Consider the following 25,621-nt stretch of genomic DNA (forward strand, 5'->3'; position numbering starts at 1 on the left):
TGTTATTTAACTTTGTTTTTTTAAAATTTTAGTTAATTTTTTCCAGCTTTATCAATGTATAATTGATGAATAAAATGTAAGCTATTTGAAGTGTACAGTGTGATATTTGATATGAGTATACATAGTGAAATAATTCTCCTCATTTTAATACATCTATTACCACTCATATTTACTTTCCTTTAGGTAAGAATATGTAAGTTCTACTTTCTTAGCACATCTTAACTTTATAATGTAGTGTTATAAACTATATAGAGTCACCATGTTATACATTAGATCCTGAGACCTTATTCATCTTATAACTGAAGGCTTATATCCCTTTACCAACCTCTCCCTATTTCTCCTACCTAAGCCCTGGAAACCACTGTTCAAATCTTTCACTCACTTTTTTAAATTGGGTGCTATTTTAGTTCTTTATTGTTGCATAAAAAACATCCTAAAACTTAGTGGCTTGTCACCAACAATAATGTACCTTGTTCACAAATCTTCAATATGAGCAGGGGTTGGCCTCAGCTGGGATGATTCAAGGCTGCGATCTGAATTAGCTAGACAAGGACTTCCTCACAGCATGGGGGTCCAGATACTGTCAGATTTCAAGGGCTTCTTCACAGCATGGGGGCCCAGATACCATCAGATTTCTTACAGAGCAGCCTGTTCCCCCAGAGCAAGCACTGCAATACATCTGGCTGGGAGCTGCAAGGCTTCTTCTGATCTGGTCTTGCAAGTCCTGTGTGTGCTAGGTCGCTTTAGTTCTGTCCGACTCTCTGTGACCATGGACTGTAGCCCACCAGACTCCTCTGTCCATGGCATTCTCCAGGCAAGAATGCTAGAGTGGGTTGCCATGCCCTCCTCCAGGGGATCTTCCCAACCCAGGGATTGAACGTGAATCTCTTACATCTTTTCCATTGGCAGGCAGGTTCTTTACCACTAGCGCCCCCTGGGAAGCCCTTGCAGATCCCAGGTGTGTTCTATTCATCAGGCAAGTCACTAAGGCCAGCTAGATTCAAGGGAAGGGAAATTAGATGTCACCTTTCACTGTGAGGAATAGCAAGGAATGTTTATTTCTTGCAGTTACAGTTTTTTTTTTTTCTTATTGATTTATAGAAGTTCTTCATATATTCTGTTTGCCTAATGTCATCATGTGTTTTGGAGTGCTCTCTTCCATTAGCTTTCTTTTCACTCTCTTTATATCTTTCCCCGCTTTGTGGCTAATGCTTTTTGAATCTTGTTTAAGAACTTTTTCTCTCCCTCAGGGTCATGAAAAGACTCTCTTAAAAAAAGCTTTCCAACTTCTATCTCTAAAAGCTTTCTATACCTTTTTAATTTACACCTTGAATCCACCTCTCTTTTAGTGAAGTAGAAGTCTTTTCCCCATATACATGTTTAAGTGCCACTGATTCAGAATATAATTTTCTCACTGTCCTAGTGTGCCACTTCTGGCAGATATCAACTGTTTGTGTGTGTAAATGTCTTTTTTATTAGTCTGAATGTTTCCTTGATATCTGTCTTGGCAAGATGTTTCAAGCTCATCTTGTACATTGTCTGCCCAAGACTAGAATCAGCTATTTCTTCAAGATGCCTTGGTTTCCTTCATTAAGAAAGGAATCCTCCTTGCTACTGGGTTGATCACTATTTTTAGTTCTTTCCCATGGGAAGAATTAGAAATTACATGTATGGTAAAATACTCTGAGTGTATATTGATACATCCAATTCAAATAGAAACTGTATAGCTTTTACTTAATTTCTTCTGTTACATCTGTATCTCCTTTCCTCTACACTGACAATTCTGATTCTCAAGGACATCAGAAATAATTAAATTTGAATATCTAATTAGTCACTTGTTTTATCTCAACTTATGCACACACAGGTTCAGAATAATAATATTCCTAATACCACACAAGATAGGATATACAAATAAATGGAAAGATATTCCATCCTTATGGATTGGAAGAATTAATATTGTTAAAATGTCCATACTATCTAAAGAAACCTATATGAGTCAATATAATTCCTATCAGAATTCCAATGCATTTTTTCACAGAAAAAGGGACAATAATCCTCAAATTTGTATGGAAACACACAAGACCCTGAACAGCCTAAGCAATCCCGAGAAAGGAGAGCAAAGCTGTCAGCATCACATCCCTACTTTCAGATTCTGTTACAAAGCCGTAGTGATCAAAGCAGTGTGGCGTTGTCATAAAAACAGATGAACAGATCAATGCAATGGAATAGAGAGCCCAGAAATAAACCTACATGTATACAGTCAAGTAATTTACAACAAGTATGGCAAGAATATACAGCGGGGGAAAGGGCAGTCTCTGCAATCAACGCTGCTGGGAAAACTGGACAGCTGCACATAACACAATCAAACTGGACCACTATCTTAACATCTTACACAAAAATAGATTCAAAATTGTTTAAAGTCTTGACTAAAAGACCTGAAATTATAAACCAGCTGGTAAAGGACCAGCTCCTTAGCATAAGTCTTGGCAATGAATTTTTCGATCTGACTCCAAAAGCAAAACAAACTAAAGCAAACATTGACAAGTTGGGATTTCATCAAACCAAAAAGCTTCTGCACAGCAAAGGAAACCAAATTAAACAGCCACGGGGGGCGGGGGGTGGGGAAGATAAACATTTCTTTTAAAAAGAGAAAAATAAAATCTCCTTCAAGGTATTATAAAAAATTAATAAACAGAAACCTCAAAGGGAGTTGGGAAACCAGAAGAGGGTGCTCCCAAGCTCTGTGAGGACAGCAGAGTCCAACAGGAAGAACTCCTCTCCTGGCAAGGACTTGGCCTCTGAGAAGCCATGGACTCTGTTTCCTGGAGCCCTCCCAACTTTCTTTGCCCCTCAGGAAAAGTTTTCTCCTTCCCTTGCTGTCGGAGGGCCTGCAGAAAGCTTGCCAAGGTTGCAGATCCCAAATAAACCCATCTTTGCTGTAGAAATAACTGGTAGTCTATTTGTGTTAGATCTACAGCATATATCTAGAAATATTTTTCTTCATATGCAGTCTGAAAATTAGGATTGTGTGTGCATAGATAGTTAATACATCCTTAATTCATAGTCCTAAATACAGGGTATTGTTTTGAGTTACGACAGCAGCAAAGTTCATGATGAAAGTTCTGGTGCATGTAAAAGAGAGAAGTCAATGCAAATAATGGTCTGTTTCAGAATTTTCCCTTCAGTGTAAATACTCCACCGTTTTATATAATAAAAAGCTGTTGCTGTATTATAGACCTTGGATTAAAAAGAAAACCAACCACATTCTTTGTTTATTTATAGTTTTATTTCCTTATTTCACTATTAAACTTAGGGGATAATATCACCATAAAGTTGCAGGCATCATTTTATAGTACAGACAATTGACTTATTTTTAGGAGAAGGAATAAAAATGGCATATGACATATCTAAAAAGACTACTGAGGAAGTGCTGGACACTAGGAAATAAAAACAGGTAAAATTCAGTGCCTTTGATAAAGATGGGGACACTAGTTTTAGATGCAACTATGATACATGCCTTTTGCTTACAAAGCAAATATATAGCCATCTCTTTGGACAGTGGTTTGTACATCCTCATGAATTAGAAGGATGTGAGCATCACTGAACACTTCACAGACATTTTCCAGAAAGCTTTCTGCCAAAAAAAATCAATGTGCTAATTCACTGACTTGGAAGCCTATTTTAATTATTCTTCAAACCTGTACCAAACTTAAGAGACAGTTCCCATGTGTTTGAAAAGAGGGGGGCATTCCTGAAAATGTCACCATTCCATAGCCTTAACCACAAGCCCCAAAGAAGTTCCTCTGGAGTGTTTTATGTAGGAGGCTGAAAATACCCATGTGTTATATAAGGAATGAATAGTGGATATGAAGAGTGGGCTTTTGTTCAATGCTTGCAGAACAGAATAGATTCTGTCCTAACTTTCATGCCAAGCAAAACTACATGCAAGGATGTTTTAAGCCAAACTACAGAACTTCACCTGTACAAACAGAAGATCTATTTATAGACTCTCCAGGCTCTCCCAATATTTCACTTACTAGGACTAAGTAGAGTTGACTAATCTGGTAAAAATTTCTGAATACTAGGGATCAAGAGTGGATTTTCTTTCTTCCCTGTCCTCTTAAATATATTTATTACTTCAAATCTATTAAAATGTTTCTCCTTGTTGCTTAGTAATATTTTATTAGAAAATCTCACCTGACTGACCATTTTTCATCTATTTCACTTTCCCTGCCCGATGACCTCTGGCTGCAGCTGAAACGTAGGGCATGATGTGCAGTAATTCTGATAACTATTTGCTGTATTAATCATAAAGAGTTTATTAAACATTCAACAACATTTATTGAATGTCTACTGTCTGTCAGATACTGTGCTAGCCACAGGACAAATAAGACCTGCTTTCTATCATCAAGGAAATCACAGAATCTAGGATAAAAATAGTTTGGGATTTGGAATGTAAATTACAGAATTAATAAGTATTTTGGATTTCAAGAAAGAACAAAAATAAACCTTTATAATCTGGGGATAATATTTTAGGATAAGGTTATTTGGGTAAGCGAAGTGTTATTAATACTTCTCTGCAACTGAGGGTTTGGCCTGCTTTTCCCTTTACTTTTCATGTAGAATTTCTCACACAATTCAGTTGAGAGTCACTTTGGATTTGGGTGATTATTTGGGGGTATTCCAAGCCAGGATAAGAGTGGTAGACTCTACTGAATCTTCCTGATTCTATCAGGGCAACCACAGTCTTAAAATTATATTGAAGTGTTTGGGGGTCCACTTCCATATGTCTAAGTGCACTGTCCATCTCTGTGTGATGCAGTAAATGTAACAAGTGTCCAATTAACAGCAAGACTAACACTTGCCTACTTTGAAATGCAGTGGCAAAATATTATGCATTTACAAATTTATGTTGAATATAGTTATTTTATGAACTTGTTTTTCTTTATCCATTTTTATAATCTCAACATGAGCCTCCTTTCTCAGACAGAAAAAGAAAATGTAATTCCCGGTTCTAAAGAGCTCTCAGCTACCATCCTGAAACCAATCTCTTGGGTCTGGAATACAAGGCACGAGTCCTGGTAGAGACTGAATTCCTACAATATAGAGTCATGAAAACACAAGGAAAGTCAGCCTAACCTAGGACTGTAAAGGGAAACAGAAAATACTCTTTTAGAGGAGCTGGTATTAATACAAGGAGAGATGTCAGATTGAAGAAACGATCACTGTTTTGGGTGTTGTGTTCTACAGTTTCAGTCCATTTCAGGAAATGCCACTGAGAAACCAAAACAAACACTAGCTACCCAGCAACTCTGCTTTTAAGGTCGTCAGGCCTTAGGTGATCATCCTGGACTGAGGTATTTGCAATAAAATTCTAGGTTTATCCACAAATTGTGAGAGTTCCTTAGAGTTTGCTGTGTTGAAATATAAGGAAATAACTCTGATGGATATATAAAATCAAAATGCTTCAAGTGTTCATCGACAAAGAATTTACATTCATCATGGTAGTTATTTACCTAATGCCCTGCCTCAATTTGACCTGTTTGCTACAAGAAGGCGATGCTTTTATGTCACTAATGAGTAGGAGCAGATGGAGATGACCCAGTGAGTTTAAGGGTAAGTGACAAGCATGGCAGAGGACACGTAATTACTTGTTGACAGAACTGGGCCAAGAGTTCAGGGTTCCTCATGCTAAGTTCAGAGCTTCTTTGAGGACCTTCACTTGTCCTCTGAAGCTGCTGTGATGAACTGTCCAGTTTATCAACTATATGTCCCCATCTGGGAATCTTCTCTACTTGGATAAGTCTTGGGGCACCCAGAATGATCCCCAGGCTCTGCCTCTGTCTCACATTGTCTCCAACAGGTTTCTCCACTGTGCCTGAGCCTTGGTGTCTTCTCCCTTCCTAAGATAGACCTGAGGCAGCTAACTCTGCATCAGAGCTGTGTACCCCACTTCTCACAAGTGATGCACAAAGGGCTCTCACCCCATCGCAGAGCAATGAACTTGCCTATCTGTACACAGAGGGGGTTGACAGAGAAAGCTCCTATGCCTTCTAGATCTTTAGATCCTGCAACTTCTAAAGCTTATGCTTTCTTATGTTTTTTTTTTTTTTTCTACCAGAATCTAGAACTATTATATGTGAAAGAGTGACTAGAAATGGAACTTATTTGGAGATTCAAGGCTAGATTTGAAGTCAAAGATGATTCAGGATAATACAGAGAACTAGAGAAAGGCCACAGGTATAGGTGATGGATAAAAGAGAGCAGTGAAAATGAAAAGTGAAAGTGTTAGTCACTCAGTTGTGTCTGACTCTTTGTGACCCCATAAACTGTAGCCTACCAGACTCCTCTGTCTATGGAATTCTCCAGGCAAGAATACTGGAGTGGTTTGCTATTCCCTTCTCCAGGAGATCTGCCTCACCTAGGGATTGAACACAGTTCTGCATTACAGGCAGATTCTTTACCATCTGAGCCACCAGGGAAAAGACAGAATCAGGGGGAATGCAGGATCATAGAGCTCACTTCTCTTAACCAATTGGTAGACCCTGGAGAATAGAGAATGGAAGAACATGTTTGTGTATGTTGGGGTGGGTGTAGATTCTTCACATGTAGTTTATTTAGGTTTGATTCTTTTACTTTCTCAATTTTACATAATCATGAAAACTCTGCAAACTTCATTTTTATGGAATGAAGCAATTTGTTTCCCATTTTGGGGATGATCATATGTAAATGCTGAATACCTTTGCTGGTGACAAGTCCTTTGAGAAATGCATGGTCCAGTTTTAAACATTTCACTACATCTTGATTATACTTCTAAATTCTTCGTGTTCAAAATAATTTTTCTTATTTTCCTCTCCTGATAATGATCTAAGAGTTGGACATACATTTCCATAAACAGAGTCAGTGGGACATACATTTCTATAAACAGAGTCAGTCAGTATTTAAAAGCAGTTTTCACCCACAGGAGATTTAAAAATAATTCTATAATTAAACCAGTAACACAAAAAGAGAGCTGATGTCTTAAATGTCTTTCATTTCTTCCATTGTCAGCATCATAAAGGGACAGGATTCAGGAGATAATCATGTTTAAGTATACCTGTTATTAAACTTCACAGTTCCACTAAAGCTTAGGGTTTCTCCATGTCTTAAATTTAATTCTATCTTTTTAAAATACAGGAAACAGCCTTTCAAGAGGAAGGCAAGATAGGAGTTTCAAAGAGAATGGGAATTACTGATGTACAGGGAGACTTAAATCAGCATTCACAAATTTATTAGTGCCAGGCCAACGTGAGTAATAAAATATAGATGCACTTGCTCACTAGACATTTCACAGGTTGATAATATAACATTCTGTAGTCTGCTACACACGTTAGAGAGTAGTCTCTGTTTTTTCTTACTCTTTGGTCAAATGTGGGCCCCAAAAAATCACTCTTTCAATTATGCAGATTTGCTTTTTACCCCTTGTCATGTGATTTCAAGCACACTGGTGGAGGGTTGCTTTGATCAGTTCCCATCAGGTTTAACTAGAACAGTATCAAACCATTACGATAAAGTTGCAGTTGACTTTTTACTACCTAGACAGAGTTAGGTACCTCCTGACACCAACAGGATGACGTTTTCCTCTTCTTAGCAACGAGAAAGCACAATATACCCTACTCATTGCTTAAGTGGACCTTAACAATCACTTTCAAGGGACAACCATTGCTGAAGACTGAAGAGTAATATTTATCAACATTAAATAGACACTTGGTGAAATATGCATAAATATGTCTTCTTATAAACATAACATGAAATTAAATAGTTCAGGAACACAGACACAACTGAGTACAGTTCCACTGTTGTCAAAATCTGCTGTAAACACCAGCTCACACTGAACACAGAAGCAGCTTCTAACCTGGCTCTGGGTTCACGACACAGAGACCCTGTACAGACAGAAGATTTCTCCTCAGCCCCCCGCCTCCCACCCCTCCCACTCCCCACGCAGCCCCCACAAGGAGAAAAGGAACCCCAACGACTATAGCAGCAACACAGATGACAGCCACAGCAGCGCCCCTCCCCTCCCCCAAACAGAACGGTTAGCATTTGGGTCAATTCAGAAGAGAACACAAAAATCACTTTTTAGAAACGTACTAAAGAAGTCAATTTGCAGCAATACTTTTCAGAGTGTAACACTTTCTTCAGAGGATTTGGGACTTGCCAACCCCCACCTATTCTGGGTGAAGGTCACACAAAAGCACTGGCCCCAGCAAAGTGACAAGAGTGTTAAGCCCTTTTGCTTTTAAAGATGTTGAGTAGCAGGAAATCGAATCCTGTGTTCCTCTCTGGCCCTCACAAGGTCTCTTCTGCTTTGCCCCAGGTAATGTTGTGCATGAAATTCAAATGTGACACTATTATTAAATTTCAAGCAGGTAAGATAGCAAAGGTTTTGGTTGGAAACATTCAGATTTGGACCATGAAATTCAAACCCGTGGATGTGACTCATTCTTTGGGCACAGAGGGGGCCCCCATTTGATTTAGCTTTGTTGAGGGTGTCAACAAAGGTGACAACTTACTCAGAATCTGGTCAGACCGTGGTGCTCATCTGACTCACTAGGCTGACTGTCCTACACAGATCAGCCCAGAGGGCCTGGCTGCTGTCTGCTGCCTATTCTCCAGGAAAACAGCCCTGGCTTCCAAAACACTACTGGGTTTATTTCAATCCTACGTTGCGTTAGGATCCTAGAGAAACTTTAGTCACCAAAGTACTGAAAGAATCTATTGCCGGAGTAATTTGCCAGTTCATTAATTCCCATTATATTATATACACTACGTGTGTGTGCGTGGAATTCACACACATACACACACACACACACACACACACATATATATCTACATATATACTTATATATCTTTTACTTGTATGAAACTTGAACTGCACAAAATAGTACTTTGCAAGAATCAAGTCCACAAAGAGAGTTTAATGACACACCCATGAGAAGACGGAGAGCTCTACTGGGACGAGGAGGTGCTGTTTTGCAATGTATGAAAGAATTTCAGAACCATGGATTCACTAGCCTGACATGTTCCACGTGGGATCCGATGGACACTTTGGGGATCCTTGGAGAGCATGTGACAATGGGCCAGCTAGTTACGCTCACCGGGATTCCAGAGCCCATGGGAATGAAAAGACCCAGGCAGACCAATCTGGGTGTGTAATTGCTATGAAAAAAATTATTTCCTTCTCTTTAAGAAAAAACAAAGTCTGTTTCAGAATAAATTCCTTCATATTCAGTAATGAGCTTACTTATTTTTGGCTGAATAGGTATTTGACTTTTGACATTAAAATGGGTCTATTTTAACGGACCGGGAAACAGGCAGCTTCTTTCACGTCTGGGTGATAAAAACATGTTAATCCGCGCCAGAGATCACCCCCACCCTCACCTTACGCCCTGCTAAGGTTCTGGGTTGACGTGTGCGTGTGCTGACGGCTGCTGAACGCACCCCGTTCTACAAGGCCGGCTCGGGCGCCCGCTTGTGGAAGATGACCGACTGTCTCTGCTGGTATTGCTGCTTGCGCCTCTTCCTCTTGTCGCACTGGCACAAAAGCAGCATCTTGAACGTGTTTCTGAACGTTTTGTTGCACAGGGCATAGCACACGGGGTTCACCGTGCTGTTGATGTAGCACAGCCAGTAGCCCAGATTCCAATAGGTTTTGGGGATACAGCTGTCACAAAAGGTGTTCACCAGGACCATGATATTGTAGGGGGTCCAGGTGATGATGAAGGCAAGCAGGATGGCGCTGAGGGTCTGGGCCGCTTTCTTCTCCTTGATGAGGGACATCCGTTTTCGCTTCGTGATCTGGCTTCTGGTCTTCAGAGCAAACCTCTTGGCCAGCGTGGCTTCCTTGAAGGACAGAGGTAGAGTGGCCGTGGTCTTACCCACCGAGGAGTTGACATCAGGGGCCTTGGCTGTGTCCACGGCAGACTCTAACTGGATGGGAAGCTTGGAGAAGCTTTTCTGAAAGCTGCCTCCGTCGTCCATGCTCTGCTGGGCCTGAAGCTTGCTGGTTTTCTTCTCCAAGCCCACCGTCCCCAGCTCCTCCTCCGGCACCTGCAGGTTGTCGGATGAGGGTAGTTTGGTGGAGTTGAGGATGGTGCTGTGACCTGGGAGCTTGAGCACGATGGAGTAGATGGCTCTGGTCTCTGAGCCAATGTCCTCCTCATCGGAGGAGGCAGAGTTCTCCAGGGAGGCAGCAGCATCATTGTTATTCCAGCTGTCGCTGCTGCTGTGGTCTTGATCCATCTGCTCGGCGCTTGGCTTCCAGCTCTTGGTTGAGAACCAGAAGTGGCAGCGTCCGTACTTCCTCCTGGCTGAGCGTTTCATGCTCTGCTGCTGGAGCTCATAGCTGCTGCAGCTTCGAGAACTGCCCGTGGGGTGGACAAAGTTCTCTGCCTCGGCCTCTGTTCCAGAGGCCTGCAGCCCAGCAAGTTCTTTGGTACGTTTTTCAGTTTCCTTATAGATCCTCCAGTATAAAATAGTCATGATGGTGACAGGCATATAAAAGGCAGCGATGGCCGTACCAAAGGTGATGGTGGGCTCACTGAGGAACTGGATGAAACACTCCCCTGGAGGCACAGTCCTCTTGCCAACAAAGTATTGCCAGAACAAGATGGCAGGAGCCCAAAGGATGAAGGAGATGACCCAAGCCAAACCTATCATCACACCAGCTCGCTTTGTTGTTCGTTTGGCTCGGTACGTGAGTGGCCTCGTGATGGAAAAGTATCTGTCAAAGCTGATGACCAGAAGGTTCATGACGGAGGCATTGCTAGCCACGTAGTCAATGGACAGCCAGAGGTCACAGGCCAGGTTCCCTAACGCCCATCGGTTCATGATGATGTAGGTAGTAAACAGATTCATTGAAATGACCCCAATGATCAGGTCAGCACAGGCCAGACTTAAGAGGAAGTAATTGTTGACTGTCTTCAGCTGCTTGTTGACCTTGAATGCCACTATCACCAGGATGTTGCCAATGATGGTCACCAAGGCCAGGACGCCTGTTAAGAATGCAATGAAGACCACCTGCCAGATGGTATGACCTCCTAGAGGGTCACTGGTGGTGCCATTTGGAGAGGAGAGATTCCCAGCTGCCCGAGAAATGTTGTAGCTGCCAAAATGAGTAACCGTTCCTGGGGGCAGCCCTGTATCCGAAGGGCCGTGAATCCAGGAAGAGCTGATGTTCAGAAACAAGGGTGAGGTTGTATTGTTATTGTGCAAGGTCATGGTGACTCTCTGACATAGTCTGGGGAGAAAAGAGAAAAGATGGAGTCAGGACCATTACTGCCCTCACTGGATTTGTTTTCTGCATTGCACCCTCTAAAAGACATGGAAGACATATCATCGGATGATGTGTGTGCCCCCAAGGACTGTAGCCCGCCAGGCTCTTCTGTCCATGAGACTCTCCAGGCAAGAACACTGGAGTGGGTTGCCATTTCCTTCTCCCGGGGATCTTCTCAGCCCAGGGATGAAACCCGGGTCTCCTACACTGCACGCGGAGTCTATACTCTGAGCCACCAGGGAAGCCCTGTTAATATGAACCTGAGACGGGCCTCCACATCAGGTTCATTCTCTCATTTTAAAGATCATGAGTTGTCAACTTTATTTCGATAAAAATAAATAAATTAAATCAAGGTGAGGAGCACAAGGCAGGCATAGATTGATTTGTTCGAGGTAGCACAAATAGCTGGTGGCATGCACTTAGCTTTGTGTTTTTTCTCCCCATTTTCCACATTTCTACAGACCACAAATACTTCCACATGATGGCGCTATCAAACAAAATCCTCCTTCCTTCTCATATTTTGAAAAGTATGGGAAATACTGGAGATGCAGTTATGATATCCAGCACCACTTTAGTCTCATGCTACATGAGAAGTTGGTCTTACTCACTTGCATTTTATACACCTGGGCATTTAGCTATCCCAGGCTTTAGACATAAGCAACTCTAAGGCAATTCCAGCTATGTCGGCTTCATTGGAATAAGCAACAACAACCTGGAGCAAGGGGGGAAGTAAGCATATATTCATGTCACTTGATATTTTCTCTTTGACACACAGTTAGAAAAAGGAATGTACTGGTTCTTTGTAATGGTTGGGAACAGTATACAAGGCAGCCATCTTATGCTTGATAATATGCAGAACCCTGATGAGACTGTTCTGAACTGAACAGTCTGAACTGAACCAGTTCTGAATATTTCTAGTATTTAGACATATTATCTCTAGTTATGAAAATGCCTTTAGTACCACACACATGCAATAAACAGTTGCAACACTAAAATTAGCTCTTTGAAAAAAAAAATTTTTTTTAAATTTGGCAGCACTGGGTCTTAGTTTCAGCTCATGGGATCTTTTTCAGCTGTGGCATGCAGAATCTTTTTTAAAGTTGTGACTTGTGAAATATAGTTCCCTGATCAGGGATCCAACCTGGAGCCCTTGCATTGCAAGCAGAGTCTTAACCACTGGACAACGTGGGAAGTCCCAGTTCTTTTTTTTTTTTAATTTTTAAATTTTATATTAGAGTATAGTTGACTTACAATATTGTGTTACTTTCAGGTGTACAACAAAGTGATTCAGTTATACATACACATATGTTCATTCTTTTTCAGATTCTTTTCACACAGAGGTTATTATAGAATATGAATAGAGTTCCCTGTTTGATATACAGTAGGTCCTTGTTGATTATTTATTTTATATATAGTAGTACATATATGTTAATTTCAAACTCCTAATTTATCCCTCCCCCACCCACATTTCCACTTTGGTAACCATAAATTTGTTTTCAAAATCTGTAAGTCTGTTTCTGTTTTGTAAATACATTCATTTGTATCACTTTTTCTTTTTTTTGCAATTAGTTCTGTCAATCACTTGTTACCAAAATAAATAAATGACCAAGAATGGTTACAATGAATGCATCTCTAGTAAGACCCTCTGTGCTGTCAGAGAAAGCCTTAGGTTGAGACCTGCTTCAACCTCTTAGAACCTCCAGGCTTGTACTTTCATGTCACAGCTGACGCTGGGATTCTCATACCACCAATCTCTGTGGACTTTATTCAGTGAATCATCCCTCAATGAGAGTCATACCAAAAATTCAACATTTGAGAATCACAGCAAAAATCTATTGAGACCACAGTCTAGTGTGTTGTGGCTCTTGGTTAAAAGTGTTCAACTGTAAACATTTACAGTGCAAATATGTTGACACATGCACATGGTAAGAGTCCTAAATTAAGCCTTTAGATACTGCAGGTCAGGGCACCTCTCAAAGGAGTGCAGTGAGGTTCATAGAATGCCTTCTGGAAACAGCTTAAGGAGTAGCAGGAAGATTCTGGAGTCCCAAAGGCATAGGTTCAAAGCTTAGTTCAAAAATTTCTGGGGGTGACATCTTGGGTATTATTTGAGTCCCAGTTTCCTCACTGAGAAATGAGTATGAAACATTTTGTATAATGGAATAAATTCAATCTAGAATTAGATAGTAACTGGTCAAAGAAAGTTTGTCTCTCATCAAAATTGGCTTAAAACTCTACATTCAGAAAACTAAGATTATGGCATCACTGCATGGCAAATAGATAGGGAAAAGGTGGAAACAGTGAGACTTAATTTTTTTGGGCTCCAAAATCACTGCAGATGGTGACTACAGCCATGAAATTAAAAGATGCTTGCTTTGTTATGACCAACCTAGACAGCATATTAAAAAGCAGAGACATTACTTTGCCAGCAAAGGTCTGTCTAGTCAAAGCTATGGTTTTTCCAGTAGTGACGTATGGATGTGAGAGTTGGACTATAAAGAAAGCTGAGCACCGAAGAATTGATGCTTTTGAACTGTGGTGTTGGAGAAGACTCTTGAGAGTCCCTTGGACTGCAAGGAGATTCAACCAGTCCATCCTAAAGGAAATCAGTCCTGAATATTCATTGGAAGGACTGATGCTGAAGTTGAAATGCCAATACTTTGGCCACCTGAGGCAAAGAACTGACTCACTGGAAAAGACTCTGATGCTGGGAAAGATTGAAGGCAGGAGGAGAAGCAGACAACAGAGGATGAGATGGTTGGATGGCATCACTGACTCAGTCGACAGGAGTTTGAGTAAACTCTGGGAGCTGGTGATAGACAGGGAGGCCTGGCGTCCTGCAGTCCACGGGGTCGCAAAGAGTTGAACGCAACCGAGCGACTGAACTGAATTGAAATGAACTGAAACTACTTAGATCAGTGCTTGCTTATAGCACATGCTGCATAAGTGTGGTGTCTGCCATTTTATTTTATTTTCATTTTATTCTTTACTGAACAGTGAATTTACTTTGCTTTCGTAGTCAAAGAGCTCAACGTAGTGCAATAATAAATGATAGAAGGAAATATTTATTAGACACTTCCTACATGGTACACATTTTGTAAGTTGTCATACGCACTATCTTATTTAATTTTTAAAATAACATCATTTTTAACAGGAACTTGAGACCCAGGTGGTTAAGTAATTTGTCTAACAATCAAACTAATGAGGAAAGGTAAAGGGACAGAGATTCATCCCCAGATAATCTGAGCCTATTGCTTCTTTGTTTAACTGTGGTATTCCTCTGCCTCACCATCAGGTCATCCACACAACTGTGCTGGGCTTAGTCACTCAGTCGTGTCTGTCTCTTTGTGACCCCATGGACTATAGCCCCCCAGGCTCCTAACTAGTCCCTCCTAACTGGGTACAATTCATTATATACCTCTTTAAAGTCTAACTGAAGAATATCTAAAGTGACTATATGTGGTATATATGTATCATGTGTATGCATATACGATTGGACATATGCAAGCACACACACCTTTACATTCATAAATACACTTATATACATTCACTTCAGCACCATTTGCAATAGTAGAATATTGTAACTAGTCTAGATAGAATGTATTATTATATTATATAGAAGAATAGTTTAAAAACTGTATAACCCATCACTATTTTCCCATAGATGAAATCTACATTGCACTAACTGCTGCGGTTTTTTTTTTTCTTCATTTCTTTTCATTTTTCTGGGTTTTATTAGGTGCTGTGAGCTCATCTATATCTCCAGCTCCCTCTCAAAGGGATGTCCATATTTAGGAAGGGCTACATGCTGTTTGGGGTACTCGACAGCATTTATGATTTCTTCCAAGGTACATAGGGATTCCCTGGTGGCCCAGCTGGTAAAGAATCTGCCTGCAATGCAGGAGACTTGGGTTTGATCCCTGGGTTGGGAAGATCCCCTGGAGAAGGGAACAGCTACCCACTCAAGTATTCTGGCCTGGAGAATTCCTTGGGGTCACAAACAGTCAGACACAGCTGAGCGAGTTTTGCTTTCACTTTCCAAGGTACATATATGGAAAGTCAATATGCTCTCCCTTCTCCATGCAGATCCCAGTTTGGCATAGTTCTAAAGGTGTTTGCCTTGGTACCTCCTCCACTGCACCTATAGCTACATATATGAGATCAGCCTTGTCTTTAGTGAGACACTTTTGCTCAATGATCTGCCTAGGAAATTAATGACCACTTTTCTATTAGGGGGTTGAGGATGCATCTCCAAAGTCCTCCACTACGTTTGTTCAGATAAGGGTTATTTTTTTTCCTATCACTCTTACTCACGCATTTCTCATTTTCAGACACCATACCCTTGCTAATTTTTTATATACAGACAATCCCCAGATTTTTGACTTTATAATGGAATAAAAGTGATATGCATTCCAGCAGAAATCACACTTTGAATTTTGCCGTCTTCTTTAGGTGAGTGATACGAGTTATGGGACTTTCTCGTGATACGAGGCAGTGGCGGAGAGTCACAGGTCGGTCAGCCTGTGATGACCACATCAGCCACATGATCAAGAGGGTAAGCGACTGATACACTAGCAGCCATTCTGTGCCCAGACAACCATTCTGGCTTTCACTTTCAGTACAGTATCCAGTAAGGAGTATGAACCATTCAACTTCATTATAAAACAAGCTTTGTATGAGACGTTCTTGTCCAACCATAGGCTCATGTGAGTGAGTGTCCTAAGTAGTTAGGCTGAGCTATATGTTAGGTAGGTTAGGTGTATTACACGCATTCTCAACTTAACATTTTCAACTTACAGTGGGTTCATCAGGAGTATCCCTATCATAAGTTGAGGAAGATCTGTGCTCGCTGAGTAGCTTTTATATTCCCACCACCTTTCACTCCACAGCTTCCTGGACACAGCAGCTGAGCCCCCTGGTCAGGGCTTCCCTGGTGGCGCAGTGGTTAAGAATCTGCCTGCCAATGCAGGAGACATGGCTTCGACCCCTGGTCTGGGAAGATCCCACACGCCACAGAACAACTAAGCCTGTGCGCTATAATTGCCGAGCCTGTACCCCGGAGCCTGGGAGCTGTACCTACTGAGCCCTCACTCCACAGCGAGGAACCACTGCGATGAGAAGCCTGTGCACCACAATGACGAGTTTCAGCCCCCACTAGCCACACCTAGGGAAAAGCCAGTGTAGCAACAAAGCCTCAGCACAGCCAAAAATACATGCATAAATAAATAAAATATAAAAACATGTCTCCTTGTCCACTGCTGGGGTTGTGTTCAGCTGATTTTACATTCCTCGCTTCATCTTACTCCCGCCTCACTCCAGTCACTTGCATGCTCTGAATCTCATGTAATCTTGTATAGCACCTTTTAAAGTGCCTTAAACACTAAGTTTCTGCTCCCATGTCATATGGAATTGATCACATCCTGCAGAACTATTTTCATCACTTAGGCCATGCTGATATTATTATAAATAAATACCATGGCTAATAATCCCAGTGCTTTATATAAAAAGAGAATATATCAGTCTTCTTTCTTTTTCTTTTTTTGCTTTTTATCAAGACCATGCAGTTGACGTTATTTGTCTTTCCTTCAGTCATTCTTTAGGAAGTGGCCTGCCATCCACGGTACATAGTTCTGGATAGGCATCAATCACATGGTTCTGATTCCTCTACCTTAGTTATGGGCCTGAAGAACATGCAAACAGGAGCAGTAAGAATAACTTTGGGGAACTGATATGGATGCTGGCAAGAAAGAGGGTAATTCTCTGTTCCTTGGGATTCTTGGGTGCTGCTGACTATTTACACCCACATGAAAAATTGGTGAAGCACGTAAACACAGAGGAAAGATATGGGGGAAGGAGAGAGATGGGAAGGAATATGAGGGAACAGAGATGATGTGATCATGATGGCCTTTCAAACCTGGATCAAGTCATTCCTGAAGACAGCCCCACCACTTTGAATTTGCCAGTTATATAAGCTAACCACTTCCTTTGCTGTCTGGTCTACCTGAGAAAGGTTCCTGTTACCTGCACCTGAAAGGGTCCTTATTAACATGACAGTCATGTGCAATATCAACCGTTTTCACTGGACCACTACTAGCTTTAGGTCATTAAGACCAGCGCTACTGAATTCAATAAGTCAAGACTCTGCCTTCCATGGACTTACACCTTAGATGAGAAACAGGACATGGATAAAACAATTTTCAAAAGCACATAATTTTTAGGCAATGTCAAATTGCTCCCTGGAAGTAACACATTATGTTTAAACTCAATATCAACTCATTTTGCTCATCTGATATAATGGTAAAGAATATAAGTAGGAATTTTGGAAATAAGCTAGAGACCAATTCTCTCTTTCAGTTCATTTCTGTGAATCGTCAGGAGCACCACAAGTTGTATACTATTCCAGTCCAATTATGCTTTATTGGAATATGGAATATAAAAGGAACAAGAATTGATGAAAGACACCTACAGTTCAGACCAGCTATTTATAATGTGTTCATTAAATACCTGCCCTAGTGTTCCAGGCATTAGGGGCTTTTTGACTCATCATTAGAAAGCCTGTGAATCATGAACTGTTAAGTGATATTTGAGCTGAATTCTTTGGCATACTTACCAGTGGTAACTGTTCTTTTTATAACTCAACATTAATTCAATATCTAATACCACTTAAAATTTCAGATACTGCGTGTACTAGCACTATGCCTGAAAAAACAATGTGCATACCTTAATTGGAAAATAATGCTATTGGAAAAATGACTCTGATAGATTTATTGATGCATGGTTGCTACAAACTTTCAATTATAAAAATGAAGTATCTATGAAGAGGAGTAAAGCTAAGTGCAATAAAACAAGATACACCTCTTCTGGCCTAAATGGACACTAATGTAGCCAGAAAAGCTCAGAAAGCTCAGAAATAAATCCATGCATATATGGTCAATTGATCTTTAAATACTCTTAGTAAAGACAGAGCTTTAGAGATAAGGTCTATTGAGCCGCAGACACATCGATCTTTGAGCATCAAGGGATGGTATAGTGGCCTAAACATTAGGCAAATGAGAAAGAGCTTCTCCCAACCTTCACTCAGGTCCCTGTATCTGAGACATTTTCCATGATTGTCTCTTTGGACTCTGTGTCACTGTTCCAGATTCATCTCATAAAAGGGATCCTCCTGCTCTGGGAGGACGTCTTACTGCTGTACAGTTTGACATCAGAAAAACCTGGTCAAAAGTTCATAAGGAGTATAATAAAAATATTAACAGAAGTCATTAGATATGACAGTCACTCAATCCCTTTCTTCCTGTGTAGTGATCATTTTATAAGTACATGTGACTTTCTAAGAATCAGGGGTTCTAGGTGAGACTCAAATGAAACAATGATAAACCTGGACTAATGTCTTTGGCTTAAGGTGCTTTTTCTGAGAAGAGATGATCACTTCTATGCTCCATATTCTCTTACTCATCCTGACTCAACAGCTTATATGCTGTATAGGCAGTAAATTTTGAGTCAAGAGAGTTCAGAGCTGATTCTCACTGAAGTGACTTATGTCAGAGAGGAGGCGAACTAAGGGAAACTTTGCTTTTGTATGCTCAAGAATAAACAGATGCTGGGACCAGAGATGCCTGTAAACCTGCTGCTTTAATACTTTATAAGTGGTCCCAGGCAGGAATTCTAGGAGTGCAGCCTGCGTAACGGCAAACGGGGTCATCCAGTAGGAGAAGAAGTGGGCAGGGGGCAGGCTCTAGGTCCCCTCTGGATCCACAGCAGGTTCCTGCCCTGTTCAGGTGGGAGCTGGTAACTGGGGTCCTAGGACATTTAGAGTGTTGCTATTGAAGTGGTCCAGGCCCCAGACCCCAGGCAAAGGAGTGCAAAACAACACAATCTGCCCGTGGGTGAGACCAACACCTTCGAGAGCCCTCCTGGGTTCTGGGCGGAGGACAGTTCTTTTATGTGGATTAGTTACAACTGTACATACAGGATGGCTCTTGATTTCATCTCTGAGTGTATATTTTTCTAGATTGTTTTCACTACATTCTATCTAGGAGCACAAGAAGAATGGATTCACTTAGTTTTTTAAAAAGTCAGGAGCTATAATATTAAGTGGGCCAGCATGAGAATAAACAAAAAAATAAATAGAATTGAATAGGATATACCAGAGCACGAACCACATAATGACCTAAGTATTATTTCACAGAAGTTCTGTTTAGCATGTGTGCACACACACATGCACAGACAAACACGTATTCAGTACACAGTCATGATGTGAAATGTATTTTGTACTGTGGGTCAAGATCAACCATGTTTGAAAACCATTGCAGTGGCTAATTTGACATCTTTTATTTAAATTTAAAAATAAGACTTAAAGAGAAAACATCAAAGAACAATTTGAGAGTACTAAGTTTAGGGGAAAGTGAAGAACAACCGTAAGAAATTTCCTCCCTTCCCCCTAGCTGTGGAATAAAAAATATTCGGGGTTAAACATCTGTAAAATATACAGATGACTTTTAAAAATTAAAAAAAATACATGTTTAAGATCACCAGCCCAGGTGGGATGCATGAGACAAGTGCTCGGGCCTGGTGCACCGGGAAGACCCAGAGGAATTGGGTGGAGAGGGATGTGGGAGGGGGGTCGGGATGGGGAATACATGTAAATCCATGGCTGATTCATGTCAATGTATGACAAAACCCCCTGAAATGTTGTGAAGTAATTAGCCTCCAACTAATAAAAAATAAATAAATAAATAAATTTAAAAAATACATGTTTAAATATCTGATATCTGTGAAAACACATGTGAAAGTTCTTAGAGAATCCTAAAAGGCCAATATAAATCTGAAAACTTTTAAAATAATGGATTCCAAGGAGACAAACTTTATTTTCTCCGACCATTCTGGCAGCTTATTCTGAAGAAAAGACTGAGGCTTCTCAATTTTTAAACCTCCTGAACTCAGAAAAAAATGTGTAGCTTACTTTTTAATATAAGTCTGAATGAGTTCGACTATTATTATTGTTTTAATCATGAACGGAGGAAACCAAAAATATCTTTGCAATTCACAAACATGCTTTTCTCTAAGACCAAATATGCTTCTTCCATATTTGGAATCCAGTACACATCATGTTGCAGGGCTTGTTTTGAGTCTCTCTTGGACTGCTTTCTTTGCTAAGAGTGTGTCTCTGTTTTCTGTCACAATTACCACGGTATTCAACAACTGAAACGACTTTTCCCAAAGCGAACTTGGCCGCACACAGGAAATGCCATCGCTGACCACTAGGTGGCAGAGCTGACTCGGAGAACAGCCACTCGGGCAGGCGCCAAAGCGCCGCCTGATCCCCCAGGCTGGTGACGGGGAAACTTCAGCTTAGTTCAGTCACGCAGTCCGTGGAGGATATCAAACAAGATCAACACACGCTAGGCAATCAAACATGTCTTTAAAGGGCATCCAACCTTTTCAGACGCGCACAGTCAGAATCAAACTCTGTGAACTTAGCTCGTGTGATTCATTTCAAGCCGCAGGGAGGACAGATGAGCCCTAATATGGTGCAGTCACTCCTGGTGCAAACAGAACATCTCAGAAGCCAAAACTGGAAGAGAATTTCATTTTTAAAAGGACAAAGCTTGTTTTTAAAAAGTGGATGCATCGTGCTGCCTCCCTTGGTTGCCACCTTTCATAGGTTTTGTTCAATTTGACAACAAAAATGAAGGATGCTTGGAAAAGTTCTTGCCTCAGCACTGCCTAGGCATAGCAATTGCTACTAAAATAACATGATTTTACCTCAAAAACAAAAGCTTAAGTGGGACTAACGGTCGTCTGCCTCAGTACTCCCAAGCCTAAAATCTCTGTTGTTAGAACTTCTAGAGATATGACAAGAAATGAGAAAACATAGGTGAAGATGTTCTTTCTAGATATCTGTAAGCCCCCTTTGCCCCCTGGAGCCCACACACTCCCCATGTGGTCCTTTTCTGAGGGAAAAACAGGAGCAGTGACCAGCTGCTGGATCTGCTCCCACTGCAAACCTTTATGACTGCAGATACATTCAGTAGGGTTTCAACATTCTGCAAATTCATTGCTATTTATTTCAAAGACTCTGCTTCTGTAATGCTATTAGAGCTAATATAATTGTAGAAATAATTCTGATTGGAAATCTTTTAGTGAAAACAGTCATTTGGGCTAAATATTTCTGACATTTTGGTTTACATTTGGAAAGGACACTTGGGAAGAAAGTTCTTTTGGCTTGATTTTGATGTCTAATGATTACTTTTTGGGCTTCCCTGGTGGTTCAGTTGGTAGAGAATCCACCAGCAATGCGGGAGACCTGGGTTCAGTCCCTGGTTTGGGAAGATCTCCTGAAGAAGGGAATGGCAACCCACTCCAGTATTCTTGCCTGGAGAATTCCATGGACAGAGGAGCCTGGCGTCCATGAGTTTGTAGAGAGTTGGACACGACTGGGCAACTAAGCATACAGCACATGATTAAATTAGAGGAGTTATGATTTTTTTCAAGGTCCACATATATCAGAGTTATTTATTTTTGCATCTGAACACAGACAATACATCTGATTTCCTTTTAAACTGCAGGCTGTATGTACCACCACCCCGTCATTCATCCATATACAGAAGACTGCAAAAAAGCAGAAGAAGAGGACTTGTAGAAAACAGTGTTAACGAGTCCTGCAACAGTGCATTAGGGCCAGAAACAGACCGACTCTGCCATGTAGGCAAGCTGTCTGAGCACTCTGATTCTGCTTTCTCATCTATAAAATGAGGATTATCATTCTTGAGGATTGGCTAGGATGGTAGAAAGCACTCAGGATAGTCAGATGGGTCCATGAAAGTTTCTCAAAATAAGGTTAAGACTAATTGAATAATTTTCTATGACTGTTTGATTTTATAGATTGGCTTTTTTCGAGGCTCACAAGAGCTGGCATTTGTTGAGCGTAAGACATTTGTTGGTTGATTTCTCAAACCAGGGTGACTCTGCCCCTATCTGGCAACATGTGGGGACATTTCTTGTCACAGTTTGGGGAGAACATGTTACCAGCACAAGGTGCGAAGAGGCCAGGAGATGCTGAGAAACATCCTACAATGCACTGGACAAGTCCCTACAATACGGAATCATCCAGTCCAAGAGGTCAGCAGTGCAGAAGTTGAGAAACTCTAGTATAAAGAGACAACAGAGATGTAGAAAATGTTGTAACATTCCATTTGCCAGGAAAATCTGGAAAACATCCTGGCACTTACATGCCTGGCATACTCTAAGTCTCTTCCGGAATCAGCTCACATTTAATTTCCCTGGAAATCACACTCTCCATCTCTCCCCACCAGGATGAATCTCCTATTCATTTATTCAGCTCTTCCATCGTTAGTTCAGATAGTCAGTGCGTCTGAGGGCTTACTGCAGGCCTCACACGGGGATCAGAGTTCTTGTTGTCCAGGAACCACTAGGAGACACCATCGACTAAACAAAATCCCTTCCACAAAGGGAGAAAGGCGAGGCTATTTTGTGAGTGTGAGGAATATGAGCTCCAGGCTGCCAAGCGCTAAAAGCAGAACACAGCCTTCTGAAGACCTGGCGCCGCCTCTGCCAAGCCCACCACTCCGTGGTCCCGCATGCCCTGCGCATCCTGCCATCCCAGCACACAGTGATTCAACTTGTCTCTCTCTCTACACTGGAGGGTCCATCCTCTGCTACTTGACGTTTTACTCTGACACGCAGCATAATTTCTTTCCCAGAGTAGACCCAGAACTACTGCCTCCGCCCAGCATCATCACTGGGATTGACAACATTACTGGACAGGAGAACTAAGACCAAGAACAGAAGGGCTCAGGGGATATACTTGGAGGATGTGAAGGTGGTAGGAAGGAAGAGATAGGCATTGTATTTGCAACAGGCTCAGGGCTCCAGATGTAGAGAGTGCTGAGAAACTACTCTGGGATTCTCAAAGTGACCTTAGATATGGCGGCATCTGGCTGGGACTGACCCCAGAAAAGGGGATTTGGTGGAATCCATATTTGTGAACTGGGAGAGAAGGTGAGGCTGGGAGAGAGGAGCCTCCCCTGGACCACCAGGCTATCGTCCAGAGCCACATCAGCCTCTTCCACCTCAGAGAAAGAGAGACCCGTTCCCAAGTAACCACACCCTCTCTTTCAAGGTTCATCTAGCAGTCAGCACAGTACAAAAGCAGAGTTCTCTGGAAAAACAGCATCACAAAATACACAAATATTGCAGTCCCTCTTTGCTGCTCCGTCATGTACTCTGGACTTCACACCCTTAACACCTATCACACACCCTGATGGCGTTAGGCCTCCTGCAAGGGGGCACCCTGGGTTTCAGTCCTTGCTCACTGCTCACCAGCTGTTGTGCCTCTGGTTAGTGATAAAAGCTCTGAGATCCTCAGTCTCCACATAAGAACATTAAGAAGAGCAATAATAGTAAATGGCAACCCACTCTAGTATTCTTGCCTGGGAAATCCCACGGACAGAGGAGCCTGGTGGGCTTTAGTCCATGGGCTCCCAAAGAGTTGGGCATGGCTGAGCAATGAATTTCAGGTCATAATAGTAATGCTGTGTGGCTGTGGAGCAGATTAAGTGAGAGGACAGGTGAACATCTAATACAACTGCCATCCCTCAACAGATGTTTTGTAAGTGGGAGGCCCCTCCTCTCCCACCGCATCCTCACACGCAGAACTGGGGTCCCTGGAATATGCCAGCAAGGTGGCCACGATGAGGGGACCACCTGGCCTGGCAGCCAGGTGCCTGTGCCATTCCTTGTTTTTAAATATTTGAAATATTACTCTGTGTATGTATGTATTTTCATTTGCCTAGTAGGTTATAAATCTTCAGGGACAGTACCAAAGCTTTATTTTTGCTTTCCTCTTTTCTTTCCTCCTTTCTTTTTTTCAAGTTTCCAAGTCTTTCTTAGAACTTTTAATTGTGATTAAAATAGAGTGGCTTCTCAATAGATAACATGTTTAGTGGATGGATATTTGATACACATGATTTTATTAATGAATTTTATTTTATTAATATAAAACATACATTTTATTAATATGAATATTCTTATTAATATAAAATATTTATATTTTATTAATAAATGCTAACTTTTTCTTATAAAAGCAAATCAGGCAAGAAAAAGGCATAGTGATCATGATTTCTCTCAACAACTTGAAAGCAAAAAGCCCTGAAGATCACAACAAATTCTACTGAAGAAGATGCATTGGAGGATGGGGACAGGGAAAAAACTCTACCACTCATCAGAGTAAAAACCTAGCAAGATGGCTTTAGATACTCAGTGAAGAATTGTATGCATGGTTAAGAGATTTAAAAGCATTGTGGGAAACTAAAACAACATTTTAAATCAACAATACTTCCCTTGTAGCTCAGTTGGTAAAGAATCTGCCTGCAGTGCAGGAGACCCAGATTTGGTTTCTGGGCTGGGAAGATTCCCTGGAGAAGGAAATGGCAACCCATTCCAGTATTCTTGTCTGGAGAATCCCATGGACAGAGGAGCCTGGCAGGCTACAGTCCATGGGGTTGCAAGAGTCAGATGCGACTTAGCGATTAAACCACCACCCTACTTCAATTTTTAAAAAAGCATTAGGGGAAGAATAGGAAACGAGGGAAATGAAAGCAAGACATCACAATTTTAATTTCTTTTGTCCTTCCAGGGACATGCTTTCTAAGTTCTTTTTTTATGACTTTGAGGAGAAGCATCATGATGACCTCAGAATGCTGCAGGTTTTGCTCTTGCTGTTTGCTTTTTGCTATTGTGATAACATCTGTCCTTCAAGGAGACGGGTGCTTTTCTAGGTGATGTGCATGTGTTAACTCATTGAATCCTCAGCATAATCACGTGAAAGTGAAAGAGTTAGTCATCAATCATGTCCGACTCTTTGCGACCCCATAGACTATATAGCCTGCCAGGCTCCTCTATCCATGGAATTCTCCAGGCAAGAATACTGGAGTCAGTAGCCATTCCCTTCTCCAGGGGATCTTCCTGACCCAGGGATTGAACCTGGGTCTCCTGCATTGCAGGGAACTTCTTTACCATCTGAGCCACCAGGGAAGCCCCATAATCATGTGAAGTGGAGACTATTGGGCTTTCCACTTGAAGCTGAAGAAACTGATACAAGTGCTTGAAAAACCTGCCCCAAGTTCACACAGCTACTAAGATGCAGGTGTCCTGGCTTCTAGCCCTAACCCCTACTCTAGTTGTGGACTTGTCATGAACAAGCAGTATTTCCACATAATACCTAAGTGTCTAAAGCAGAGATTCAGCCCTCTTGCCCTTGCCTCTTTCATTCTCATGCCCTTGAGG

The 25,621-nt window shown here is 41.4% G+C and overlaps 1 protein-coding gene across 1 annotated transcript in view; it reads right to left on the minus strand.

Annotated features, from left to right (window-relative positions):
• Window positions 1–3,269: 3,269 nt before the first annotated feature.
• The window catches only part of CHRM3 (cholinergic receptor muscarinic 3), a 205,573-nt gene continuing 183,221 nt past the window's right edge, over window positions 3,270–25,621 (minus strand). Inside the window, exon 2 of the mRNA XM_043476991.1 lies at window positions 3,270–11,278. Coding sequence (XP_043332926.1) covers window positions 9,487–11,259 — 1,773 coding nt within the window. The 5' untranslated portion in view covers window positions 11,260–11,278 and the 3' untranslated portion in view covers window positions 3,270–9,486. The remainder of the gene's footprint in view (window positions 11,279–25,621) is intronic.

The sequence above is a fragment of the Cervus canadensis genome, chromosome 8 (assembly GCF_019320065.1).
Source record: "Cervus canadensis isolate Bull #8, Minnesota chromosome 8, ASM1932006v1, whole genome shotgun sequence".
NCBI lineage: Eukaryota > Metazoa > Chordata > Mammalia > Artiodactyla > Cervidae > Cervus > Cervus canadensis.